The following is a 12,837-nucleotide window of genomic DNA, read 5'->3' as shown; positions in this document are numbered from 1 at the left end:
AACAAACAAACAAACAAACAAACAAACAAACAAACAAACAAACACACTCCTACTCGTTAGTTTCTGTCTCGTTTTGTTTGAGGAACAAAGTTAGTTTCAGTTTGTTCTGCAGACTTTGGGACCTCCTGGACGACGTCTTCAGTCTTTGTCTCGTTTTGACTTTAATTCTACTTTTCTAACTTTCTGTACTTTGACTCTTTATTTTGTCTCTGAAGCTTTAAAGTTCGTCTCTGAGATTTTTTCAGCTCTTTTGTTTTCATGGTTTTGCTTCTTTGTGTTTTGGATTCTCGTGTTTATTGGACGTTTCTAATGAAACAACCCAAACGTTGTTTACAACTTCTGCTTCTCTTATGAATCTTTTTTCTTTCCAAATCCTTTTTGCTGCATTTTGCATTTATCTTACATCTTTATAGGATCATTGTTTTTTTTTGTCTTGTGTTGATTATTGTGATATTTCTTTAATGTGTTTTTGTCCCTTTAGCATTAAAGTGTGTTCCTCTGTCGTCTTCTCCATCATCATCATCATCATCATCATCATCATCATCATCATCATGCTCAGTCTTCGTCTTTCTCTGATGCGTCACATGGAGATCATTTCCTTTAACTTAGTTTCTCTCCTCCGTGTCTCTCGGGTCATTTGGTGGTTCCACGTCTCCACCTGATGCTTTTTTTTACATTTGTATTTATCCTGCATTCTTTTCTTTTTACTGGAAACTCAGAAATCTCCTCTAATGTCTTTATACCATCACCGGGTTTCTCCATAAAGCGTGAGGAGCCTCAGCAGCACCAACAACAGGAAAACTGAGCTCAGCGTGTAAAACACAGACGTCCTGAATCTAAAAGGTCTGAAGCTCTTCATGCTTCTCAACTCTCTCACACACACACATGTGGAGAAAACCTGCTGCATCTTCAGTGCCGATGCAGCGACTCTGCATGACAACATTCAACTGATTTGAATTCCGGTTTTATCTCGACAACAACTGAGATTCCGGCTGGAGAGCAAACAGGTCTAAACCCCGGAGGAGGTTCTCACTCTTCACTCCTCAGATGGAGAGCAAGGTGATGAGAGTCAGTCTGGGTCTGGTCCTGCACGGCTCTTCTACGTCTTCTCCCTTCAGCCCCAGAGCAGCCCCAGAGCAGCTCCAGAGCCGCTCCAGAGCAGCCACAGAGCAGCCCCAGAGCCGCTCCAGAGCAGCCCCAGAGCGCCCTTCCTCTGCTTGCCGCTGGTAAAACGCTGCAGTCTGCATGGTGCTACTCACTCCCTTCTGCCGGCGTGAGCGCGGTCCTGCAGGTCAGCGCTGGACTTCCACCTGCGGCTGAGCAGGAGGCAGCAGGAGCAGAGGAGCAGCAGGAGGACGAGGAGCAGCAGGAGGACGAGGAGCAGCAAAGCGGGGAGCTGCCATGCTGGAATGCCCATGTTTGGCCAAGCCCCCGATGCTCCTCAGGCTTCAGGAGCCCCAGGAGGGATGCTGGGGACTGACGGGCTGACTACCTTATAAGGTGGCGGCTCTCAGGTGTCCAGCCAAGCTTACCGTTTACACCAAAACGCTGGTGGGTCACAGGCGCTGGTGGGTCCATGTGTGGCTCAGGTCACTGCCCCGGTCTGCAGGGGTCACTTCACTTTGAATGAGGCAAACAGCCACATGACCCCCTGCAGCACTCCTCCGCCTGCATCCCTCACTCCCGACATGAAGGGAAGGAGCTCGTCCTCCTCTCACTAACAGGTTGAAGCAGCGGAGCAAAACTCACCGTGCAGAGCAGCAGGACTCATGGCAGGTGGATGAAGGATGATGAAGATGATGCGTCCTTCCTCCAGCGTGGTATTTCAACCTGCCGCTCCACCTGTGGGAGGAGCTCCAGCGAATTGGCCCCGCCCACACTGAACCAAATATCCAATCAGAGGAGCCCTGGTGACTTAGCCCCACCCAATCAAAGCTAAGCCTGTCCAATCAGATGAGGCTCAGCAGGTTAGCTCCGCCCCCTCAGCGCCAAACATGGTCTCGATGAGGGAGCCGAGAGTACTCTGAGTAACTAAGAGTAGATTTTTAAAATTTGTTTAATATTTATTTGATTCGGAGTTAAAGTGGAAGAATCAGAGCAGCTATACAATCTGAGGCTGCAAAAGTAATCTGATTACATGATTAATGACTCAATGACAACGTGTTGAGTGTGTGTTAGGTGTGTGTTGAGTGTGTGTGTTTAAGATCCTTTAAAAGTGCTTTCTTGTACCTGATAACGTGTCAGAACCTTTTTTTTTTTTACTTTTACTTGAGTAAAGAACTGTAATCAGTACTTTTACCAAAGTATTTTTAAACACACTGTTAAAACGGTAAAATAAATGTATATAGCAGCATTCAGACAAAATGCAAATCACAAGGAAATGAGAGAAATAAAATAAGCTCTCGTTACATAAACCCTAAAAAGAGTTTAAGCATTTAAATAAGTCGTCATTTTGGAATCTGGTTAAAATAGGAAATAAAACGTTTTAATATTTCGAAATTTTGTGGATATTATTTATATTTAATTATGTTGTATGACTCATGGACGGAACACAGAACTAATTAAAAAACATTTTTAAATGTTGTCGGGATGTGAACTGGCTGAAGGGGAAAATATTCGCATTTACATAATTTTAAAAGTGTTTTTCGTACACAGGAATCTAATTACTCTCACTTCAGTGTCTCGTGAACGAGACGCTGAATGTATGACGTCACCACGCTGACCGGTTTGCGTCGTTTCCATGGTGACCGGAGTAAACTGAGCAGTCCGCTCCGAGTGTTTGGTTTTATTTCCTAAAGTAAAGTCTTTTCCCAGACTTTTCCCCTCTAAATGATGTCATTTGACCTTTATTAAGTTGTCCACACTTTGGCAGGTGTGACCCGTTGGAGAGCTGCTGATGTCAGCCCCGGAGCCTCCGGACTCCCCCCGGGACCTCCAGCACTTCTTCACCGTGTTCCAGGGCTCCTCCCCGGAGGACGTGTCCCACGCCCGCCAGTTCTGGAGCTCCATGTCGCTGCTGCCTCCGCTCGAGTCCCGCCTGGTGTCGGCGGACATCCACCAGAGACTGCCGGTGTCTCGGCCCGCGCTCCGCGGCGGCGGCGGCGGCGGCGGCGCTGCAGCCGCGGAGCGCAGGCCGCCTCCGGCCCCGGTGACTCCTCTGGAGCTGCAGGAGGAGCGGAGGAGGTACGAGGCCATGGCCGACCAGAGGAAGGAGATCCTGGCTCTGCTCAGGAGGCAGAGGGAGCGGAGGATCCGGAAGGAGCAGCCGAGAGAAGCCGTGAGAGCGAGGAGGAAGGAGGAGGAGGAGGAGGATGAAGAGGAGGAGGATGAAGAGGGGGAGGATGAAGAGGAGATGGTCAGACAGCTGCAGTAAATCTGCACATTATCACTATTAGTAAATTATTAGAAACACAAGATTACAAACAAAATACTGTATGAAACTCCTGCTAAACCCTAGCTCGATGAGAGGGAGGCTGTTATATACTCAGAGATATCAAACATTAATTACTATGGAAAATGTGTTTCAAAACAAATATATACTGGTATCGTTTTACATCTTTATAGTTTGTATTCTTTTCTTTTTGTATTCTTCTACTACTGTCCACTGGCTGCTGGAAGGAGGCAAATGTCCCCATCGTAAGACTAATAAAGAAAAATCTTTCTATCTAGAATGACGATGCACTCCAGCACCCAGATGTATATTCAGGACCAAAAGGAAGACGTCATTAGAGAGCTTGGAAACATAAAATGTTTGATTTCTCTCACATGTTTGTGGGATGGATGGTAGATATTCTATGATTAAACACATCAGGAAAAGAAAATTCAGTGTCGGGTCACAATAACGAACAGAACTGTTTCCATCAAGTGTCGGCCTGCAGGTTCACTCTCCTTTGCGGCGTTAACACAGCAGCTCCTTGATTAAAAAGTGAAAATGCTTTTCCTTCTGTTGTCTCTCCTTTCACACTGCTGCACAGCGTCTCTGTATGGAGTTAAAGAAACATCTCAGCGTGTCCCGGCTCGTAATTAGATGAGCTACGAGAGGAGTTCTTCATGTAAAACTGAGTTATGTTGGACTGTTCCCAACTTTAGCAGCAGTCGGTTTCACACAGCATCATGTAAGGTGAAGTGAAGCCGGATTCCAAATGTCCAGGGGAGAAGGCCCAACCATAATAGGATAAGAGCAGACTGCTGACTGTTGACTTTAGCTAATTTGGTTAAAGTTTTCAAAGCAGCCGGAGCACACTGAAGCCCCCTGCTCCAGAAACGCTCCTTAACCCTGATTATGTGTGTAATTCACCCTAAAGTGGCTTTAGACGGGATCCTCTGTCCTAAAAATCTCCCTCCAGCACCCTCTGGTACTCCCCAGGGCTTTACTGACGGGTGGAAAACTCATCATCAGGACTGAAAACACCCTGAAACAACACGAGGCTTACAGGCAAAAACAACGAGGAAGAGACAACAACAACAACAAACAAAATGAGCAGAGACGGATACAAAAACCACAAAAAGACTCAAAACAAACAAAACTACAAAGGATGCACACAAAAAACTACAGAGATACGACACAACAACAAAGAGAAAATAAAGACTCAAAACAAAAAACGTCCAAAAACCTCAAAACAACATAAAAAAAGACAATAAACAACAAAGAAATGACAAAACATCAATCGAGACATTCACAACAATCACAAAGAGAATCAAACTTCAGTCAACAGACACAAAAAACATCCGAAATACAAACAAGAAACCACAAGAGACGCAAAACAAACAAAAAGAACAACAAAACAATGAAACGATACAAATAAAAGTAGAAATTCTAAATAACGACAATCACAGGAAACAACAGAGACGTGAAGAAACAACAAAAACCTGAACATGAAGTGTGACTCAGAGCTCTGACGTCTCTGGTCCAGGCTTCAAGTTCTGCTGGCTGTGATGATGAGGAATCACCACAAGAGGGCGACAACGGCTCATTCATGGACTTATGGGGGGTTCTGATACTCTGTCCACGTTTACCAGCAGGTCTCCGGGGGTTCTGCCCTGGTGTGAGTCTTGGTACTGAATAAACACAGACACACTGAAGATGCTCTATAATCTGATGTTACAGGAGGAAGATGCTCTGTAATCTGATGTTATTTTAAGTTGCATCAGTTTGAACTGTCCCTCCAGCATCACAGTGAAGCTCCTGTAGCTCTGCTGAAGCTGTAATAAAAACTGTCCTGCAGTAAGTGTGAGTGTGAGCGGAGCTCCTGAAGAGAAGCGCTCGGCAGAGCGACGTTCCCCTCTGGTGAGCGTCTCTGTGAGTGTGAGCGGAGCTCCTGAAGAGAGACGCTCGGCAGAGCGACGTTCCCCTCTGGTGAGCGTCTCTGTGAGTGTGAGCGGAGCTCCTGAAGAGAGACGCTCGGCAGAGCGACGTTCCCCTCTGGTGACATCAGGAGCGAATTCTTCATTTAACTCCAGAGAACTGGAAACTTCAGAAGAAGACCAAAGGAGTATATAAAGTTTACAGTGCAGCTGCACACACACACACACACACACACACACACACACACACACACACACACACACACACACACACACACACACACACACACACACACACACACACACACACACACACACACACACACACACAGGAGAGCCAGAGAAAGAGGAGAAATTAATATTTCAGCAGTATTTCCTCCAGCTTTTGCAGTTTGGAGGCTCCTGGTCAGCCAACATGGCAACCTGCTGTTTAGCTGCAGAATGACTTCTGTGGTCGTTAAATTCAGCTTTTCAAAGTAAAACTAATGACTTTCACTTTCTCAGTCAGCCGTCAGGGAACCTTTTATAGTGAAACTTTCTGCCTTAATATTTTTCCACTCATGTTATGCTGCTCTGGAGTCACGGTGCTGCATCCAGAGACGCTGCTCATGCTGCTGCTCCGGTAAGGGAGGAAAAAACTAAAAAGAAATACAAAAAGGAAGTAAACAAAACTACATTAATTATTTTACTTTTTTTTTTAACAAATTAAACGTTTCAAATCAGTTTATTAAATTAAGGCATTCTTTTTGACAGTACTAATATATATATATATATATGTGCACAAATTAGTCAGTCATCACTACTGGCTACTGAAGGGTGGGGGACCTGGTCACAGCACAAGAGGCACTGGGTGGAGGAGTGTTGGACCCCAACACTGAGAAGCTCGAAGCTTTTAGGAATTTTTTCATAATTTTGCAAATTCATGCACAAATAAATATCCTGGTTGGAAATGGTGGAAAATAAATCCATTGAAAAAGAAGAATGCTTTTGTCTGCAGCCTGGTTTATATTTATGTTTGTCCCTTTGAGAATTTGTCTTTTCACTCGCTGTGTTTCCAGCGTTTTCACATAACTGACTATTTTCTCCAATTTGATATTCAGAAACAGTCAACTTGTGTTTTCCTTCGGCCGCCAGTCCAGAGCAGACGAACCTAAAGTATCATAGGAAGTGATCAGCTCAGGACCAAATGACAATAAAATAAATTAGTTTTGCAAACAAGTATTTTATCACAATCAACAATAATTTGCATAATTTATTATTTATTCTTAAACTGTTACAAACATAATTTCTCACAATGTTGACAATGAAATGCCTGGATTCATAAGTTCCCAGCTGTTTGGTCAGTTAATCATTTCCTGTTTATTGATTTATTTCTCATTACTTTGCATATTGTTTTGTTTTTCTTTTCTTTTTCTAGATGAAATACACAGATCTTGAAGATCCAGGAGTACGAGATGATTGTTCATCAGGAAGTACAGAGGAATACATTCCAGGAACTGATTCAAGCCTCAGAATTAATCCAAAACCAAAACAGTCTTTGGATCATGTGCTGGACGTCTCCGGCAGTTTGTACAAACAATGGAATGAAGGAGGTGATTACAGCTTCCTCTCTCCTCTCCTCTCCTCTCCTCTCCTCTCCTCTCCTCTCCTCTCCTCTCCTCTCCTCTCCTCTCCTCTCCTCTCCTCTCCTCTCCACTCCTCTCCTCTCCACTCCTCTCCTCTCCTCTCCACTCCACTCCTCTCCTCTCCTCTCCTCTCCTCTCCACTCCTCTCCACTCCTCTCCTCTCCTCTCCTCTCCTCTCCTCTCCTCTCCTCTCCTCTCCTCTCCTCTCCTCTCCACTCCTCTCCTCTCCACTCCTCTCCACTCCTCTCCTCTCCTCTCCTCTCCTCTCCTCTCCTCTCCTCTCCTCTCCTCTCCTCTCCTCTCCTCTCCTCTCCTCTCCTCTCCTCTCCTCTCGTCTCCTCTCCTCTCCTCTCCTCTCCTGCCGGCCTGTGTTTATACTGAAGATGCTCTGTAATCTGATGTTAGAGGAGGAAGATGCTCTATAATCTGAGATCTGAGAACGTCATGTCAGCCGCTGGTCTCTCAAACCCTCTGCCCCTCTTCCCCTCTGCTCTTCTGCCCCTCTGCTCCTCTGCTCTTCTGCCCCTCTGCTCTTCTGCCCCTCTGCTCTTCTGCCCCTCTGCTCTTCTGCCCCTCTGCCCCTCTGCTCTTCTGCCCCTCTGCTCTTCTGCCCCTCTGCCCCTCTGCCCCTCTGCCCCTCTGCCCTTCTGCCCCTCTGCCCCTCTGCCCGATGTTCCACCTCGTCTGTCATCCAGCAGAAAGTCCCAGCAGCTCTTTAGTTCTCTTGCTGCTCCACCTTGAGGTGACGCATCGCTGCCATCAAGCCCCATGAGGCCCACGGGGCTGCAGCGCCCTGCACCTCCTCCACCATCCCACCAGGGGGCGCTGTCATCGTCTGCAGGCCGAGCGGCTCTGATATAACAGCTCAGATCAAGTCAGAGGTGAACAACACGTTTCTCCAAACCTGCAAATGTTTCGACTTCATTCATCAACTCAGTGTTTTTATCAACATGTTAACTTTATTTTTCTAACAAATCCTGTCGATGTGTGTGTGAGTGGAAACCTTACCTTACACACACACACACACACACACACACACACACACACACACACACACACACACACACACACACATACACACACACACACACACACACACACACACACTGGTCACACATGGTGTGTGAGAACTTAATTTGCACTTTGGATTAATTTCACCACAGAATCATCATCATTACTGCTGCAGCCAATTTAATCCCAGCTGTTTACAATCCACATCTCATTACATAACACACACACACACACACACACACACACACACACACACACACACACACACACACACACACACACACACACACACACACACACACACACACACACACACACACACACACACAGGGTGGAGATTAGACCACATGTGTTTAATTTGTGAAGCTTCTGTGGCTCAGTGGGTTCAGCAGGTTTTCATCCAAAGGTTGAAGGTTCGATCTCCACATGTCAGTGTCCTTGAGCACACTGATGATGTGTAAGCTGTCACCCTTTGTGTGTGTGTGTGTGTGTGTGTGTGTGTGTGTGTGTGTGTGTGTGTGTGTGTGTGTGTGTGTGTGTGTGTGTGTGTGTGTGTGTGTGTGTGTTTAAAATGTCCTGTTTAAAAGTCCCATATTTAGTATTTTATAGTAAAACAATTAAAAATGAACAAGATGATATCTTCTGTTCCTTTATGTTCTGGGAAAGAATTTTCTTCATATTTCATCTAAAATCTTTCAAAACTCTTAAAAGTGGTGACATTTCTCCCAGAATCCTTCGTTGTGACAAATCGAGTCTGAATGTTTGAAGGAGTGACGCGGCAGCACGCTCTCCTCTGAGCTCCTTGGTAATAACCTGATAAAATCAGTTTATTTGTTATTAGTAGTTTTTATATGTTATTTTTACCAGGTAAAGATTATTTGTTGTTTATCTGTTCCTGATGACAAACCAGGAAGGGACTACTTTGTTGTTTTAAGGGGAGTGCGGAGGGATACGGTGAGCGCGGCCGAAATAAAAGAAAAGGTATAGGAGCCGGAGAAGACACACGACAAGGAGAGAAAGATAGTTTAAGGTCTTTTCAGAGTTTGTGGCCTTCTTAATTCTTTACTCTTGTGAAAGAGGTTTTCTATCCACCCGCACTGTCACACTGACCACACATTGTTCACGGAGCCAATTGTGGACGTCTTTGTCTCTGAGTTGCAAGCTAGCCACGTTAGCTTAGCTCACCGGAGCCACAGGGACAGGACGCACGTGAGGATCTCCAGTCGGCACGAGAGCTGGGAACAACTGCAAGGCAACAGGGAGGCTGCCTGCTGTGTGTCAGAGTTGTCTGTCAGCCGGGGTCGTCCTGCCATGAGGGAGGCCAGCCTGCTGACAGGGAGTCTACATTAGCAGGAGGACTCGCCTCAGGTCATCTTTTCTCTCCATGAGCTCCAACAAAAAGCGCGCCAACGAACATTAAACCTCTCGAGAGTGCACTTTGGTTGACAGACTAGTATCTGATAAATCCAGGGTCTACTTTATTGTCACTCATTTATTATTGGTTCATTCTCATTCAAATCATTGTTGTTTGTTGTGTTCAATACAGAGTTTGATTTTCTTTCTTGTGGTTGTGATATTATTTGTATTTCCTGCTACATTACTCTAGACACGTTACATTACATTGAGATGTCCCTTTCTCCATTGAGTTAGAAGTGTTTATTTAAAGGGGCAATCACTTTATCAGTTTAATTGTAAGGATTTCCTCTCAGTACAGCCTATGGTGAGAGGGTTACATTTATATTTATAAAACTTTGTCCTTTGCAACCTTAACCTCTGATGGGGTTCATGATATTTTGCAGTTTAATCATATTACCTTTACAAATGATTCAGGATATCGTTCCCTTCATTAGCGAGCTGAGCGGTTCATCGCACGTCTGCAAATTAGCAAGAAAATTGTAAATCAGGAAAAATATAAAAGTAGGATATTACTGAAGGAATAATAGTTACAAATTAAGAATAAAAAAAAAAGTAAAAAGACTTAAAAAGTCAGATGTGAAAAGACAAAATGACATTTTGACAAATAAGACAAAGTACCAGTCAAAAAGACGTGATTTTCTTCCAAACAGTTTTTATTAGTGTAAAGGTACAGTATGTCAGATTGAAGTAATGCCCCGCTTGTCCTCTGGTGTCAGTAATGAGTCAGTTCCAGCTCTCCTCCTCCTCTCTCATGTCACATTCTTCTTCTCGGATTGAATGAAGGAGGATTTTCAGGTTGTTTTCCACAAACGAATCACACACTAGTTTTACCTTTAAAGAAAATACTTTTACTTTTCTACAAGCTGCCGTCTTTCTGTCAAACTTAACGCTGTTAGCTACGAGCTAAGTCAGCCAGTCATATCTGAGACTCGTTTTTTACTCGCACATATAATCAGTAGATGACATGTATGCAAATGATTCACACTCAACAACATAATATAGATTAAAATACACTTTAGTCTGGATTTGTTTAGTTTTTTACACTTCGGATGTTAGCAAACGGCTAACAGGCTACAGACGGCTTCACGTTACCGTTTCACGTTTCCTTTTGTGTTTGTACAGTTTGAGATGTTCCAACTTATTCATTGAAGCTCTTATTGAAGAGCTAAGCTGTTTTTAGCATCAGCGTTTTAGCATTAGCACAAACATTTTGTTCTTCTTTCACTGTATTTAAGCTTCAGTAGCGTCTCGGTTGTTTTACCTGTTTGCGCGCTAACTTTTGTTGTTTTTTCAAATCATTTACGTGACTGAACTTTTAACTGAATCAAACTAAAGTTTCACGTTAGTGAGATTATTTAGCAGCAGTGGTGACAAAATAAGGAATTGCGAGAGTAACAGGGAGAATAAACAATTCTCTCATTTATACGCATGATAAACGCTAACAGAGCTAACAGAGTGTTTAACTTGAGTTATTATTTCTCTGAGCAAAACTTTCATCATGCTTCATTTAGAGTTTTTCATTAGCATACCAACGTGGTGCTAAAGTAAGAATGAGTTATAGAAATATATGAAAACTATTGCTCTTATGCGATTCGTTTCACATTCATGATCTTCATGTAATACCACCTTCTGCCTGTAGTAGTCACTGTGTGGTCGTACAGTGTGAGGAGGACGTGGATGAATCAGTTGAATACTACACGTAGCCACACAGACCCTGGAGGATCTCAGTCCAGCTCTCAGCAGAACATTCCAGTCGCTTTCTTTTCCTCCCGTCGGGTCCGAATCTCAGACTAAACCTTGTGCTTTCCTCGGAGACCGAGTGGCTGGACCGGACTTCCTGAGGCCACGCCTCCAACAAACCCCCCCACCCTCCCCAGAAGGACTCAGCACTGCTCCTCCCCCAGAGAGTCCGTGTTCTCTCCCAGGTGTATGGAGGCGGACGAGCCTCGCATAGGTCCGGGTCCGGGTCCGGGTCCGGGTCCTCCGACCATGAGGCCGGCTCTAGCCCCGCCGGGGCCCGGGTAGACCTCCACAGTGCTGGAGATGGACTGCAGCGAGCGGTCCCTGAAGTAGTGGAAGGCCTCCTGATCCAGGTAGCTGTGCTCCTCGCGGAGGCCCAACTCGAACAGCTTCCGCTTGTGCCGGAACTCGATCACCGTCTTGGTGTAGGAGTTGAGCGTGGTGACGGAGGCGGCCATGCAGCAGGTGAACGAGCCCCACGCCATGCTGCTCGGAGACAGACACAGGAAACACTGCCTCTTACTTTATACGTCCTGCTACATACATACATACATACATACGTACATACATACATACATACCAACGAATGAATGAATAAATAAATACATGCAGACAAAAACAGAACCTTCTCGGCCAACTTCATTGGCAAAGGTAGTAATTAGTGCTGTCAAAAATAATGCGTTAATTTAATAAACTGATTTAAAACGTTTAATTTGTTAAAAAAAAAAGTAACATAATTAATGTAGTTTTGTTTACTTCCTTTTTGTATTTCTTTTTAGTTTTTTTCCTCCCTTACCGGAGCAGCAGCATGAGCAGCGTCTCTGGATGCAGCACCGTGACTCCAGAGCAGCATAACATGAGTGGAAAAATATTAAGGCAGAAAGTTTCACTATAAAAGGTTCCCTGACGGCTGACTGAGAAAGTGAAAGTCATTAGTTTTACTTTGAAAAGCTGAATTTAACGACCACAGAAGTCATTCTGCAGCTAAACAGCAGGTTGCCATGTTGGCTGAGCAGGAGCCTCCAAACTGCAAAAGCTGGAGGAAATACTGCTGAAATATTAATTTCTCCTCTTTCTCTGGCTCTCCTGTGTGTGTGTGTGTGTGTGTGTGTGGGGGGGGGGGGGGTATTACAGTATATCATTGCCACTTTGTTCATGTAATAAGTAATTTAACCTTCGGCCAATTTCACTCCTATATTCTGTTAGGAGTCTTATTGTTTTTGCCAATTCTATATTTAGTTAAGTTAAGGTTAGTTAAGACTTTATATTTACTTTGTACCTTTTTCTGTAACTGATCTTTCTTATCCTCTGTGTGCTGCTCCTCTTTTATTAAGCTGCTGGAACTTACATTTCCCTGTCAGAGTTTCCCGAGGGATTAATAAAGTCTAACATCTGATACCTGTCTAATCCCCACTGATTCCACTTCCACCCATCATCCTTATTTACTATAATTTGAGTTTGAGACTAGGACTGGGAAGAAAGAAGAACTTGACATCCAGTCCTACAGCCTTGTACCTTTGCTGCTGCCTCCAGGACTAGTTACCAGTCCCGTTCTCTGATTACTTTGGTTTTTACCAGGAATGTTTTGCTCTTTACTTCATACTGATGTGTAACGCACAAAGGAAATCTATACCGTGTTCATTCTCTTCTTTGAAAATTCACTAAAAAGATCATTGATTAAAAAAGATGTTATAAAAATAGTCTTTGAATTTAATTATAGTCTCTCTGTGTTGAGTCGACA

At 44.3% G+C, this 12,837-nt stretch overlaps 2 protein-coding genes across 2 annotated transcripts in view; one reads left to right on the top strand and one right to left on the bottom strand.

Annotated features, from left to right (window-relative positions):
• Positions 1-2,896: 2,896 nt before the first annotated feature.
• On the top strand, positions 2,897-5,049 carry hoatz (HOATZ cilia and flagella associated protein; the record flags this gene model as incomplete). The annotated part of the gene is made up of 2 exons (XM_080487188.1): positions 2,897-3,277; positions 5,023-5,049. 2 exons carry the CDS (start codon positions 2,897-2,899, stop codon positions 5,047-5,049), a joined length of 408 nt encoding a protein of 135 aa, XP_080343314.1.
• Positions 5,050-9,998: 4,949 nt separating this feature from the next.
• Positions 9,999-12,837, bottom strand: part of gsg1l (gsg1-like) — an 11,309-nt gene continuing 8,470 nt past the window's right edge. Inside the window, exon 4 of the mRNA XM_080487436.1 lies at positions 9,999-11,582. Within this exon, the coding sequence (XP_080343562.1) occupies positions 11,240-11,582 (343 nt within the window). The 3' untranslated portion in view covers positions 9,999-11,239. The remainder of the gene's footprint in view (positions 11,583-12,837) is intronic.

This window comes from Lipophrys pholis (genome assembly GCF_963383615.2).
Source record: "Lipophrys pholis genome assembly, chromosome: 19".
NCBI classification, from domain to species: domain Eukaryota; kingdom Metazoa; phylum Chordata; class Actinopteri; order Blenniiformes; family Blenniidae; genus Lipophrys; species Lipophrys pholis.
This window is presented reverse-complemented; position numbering and strand designations above follow the sequence as displayed.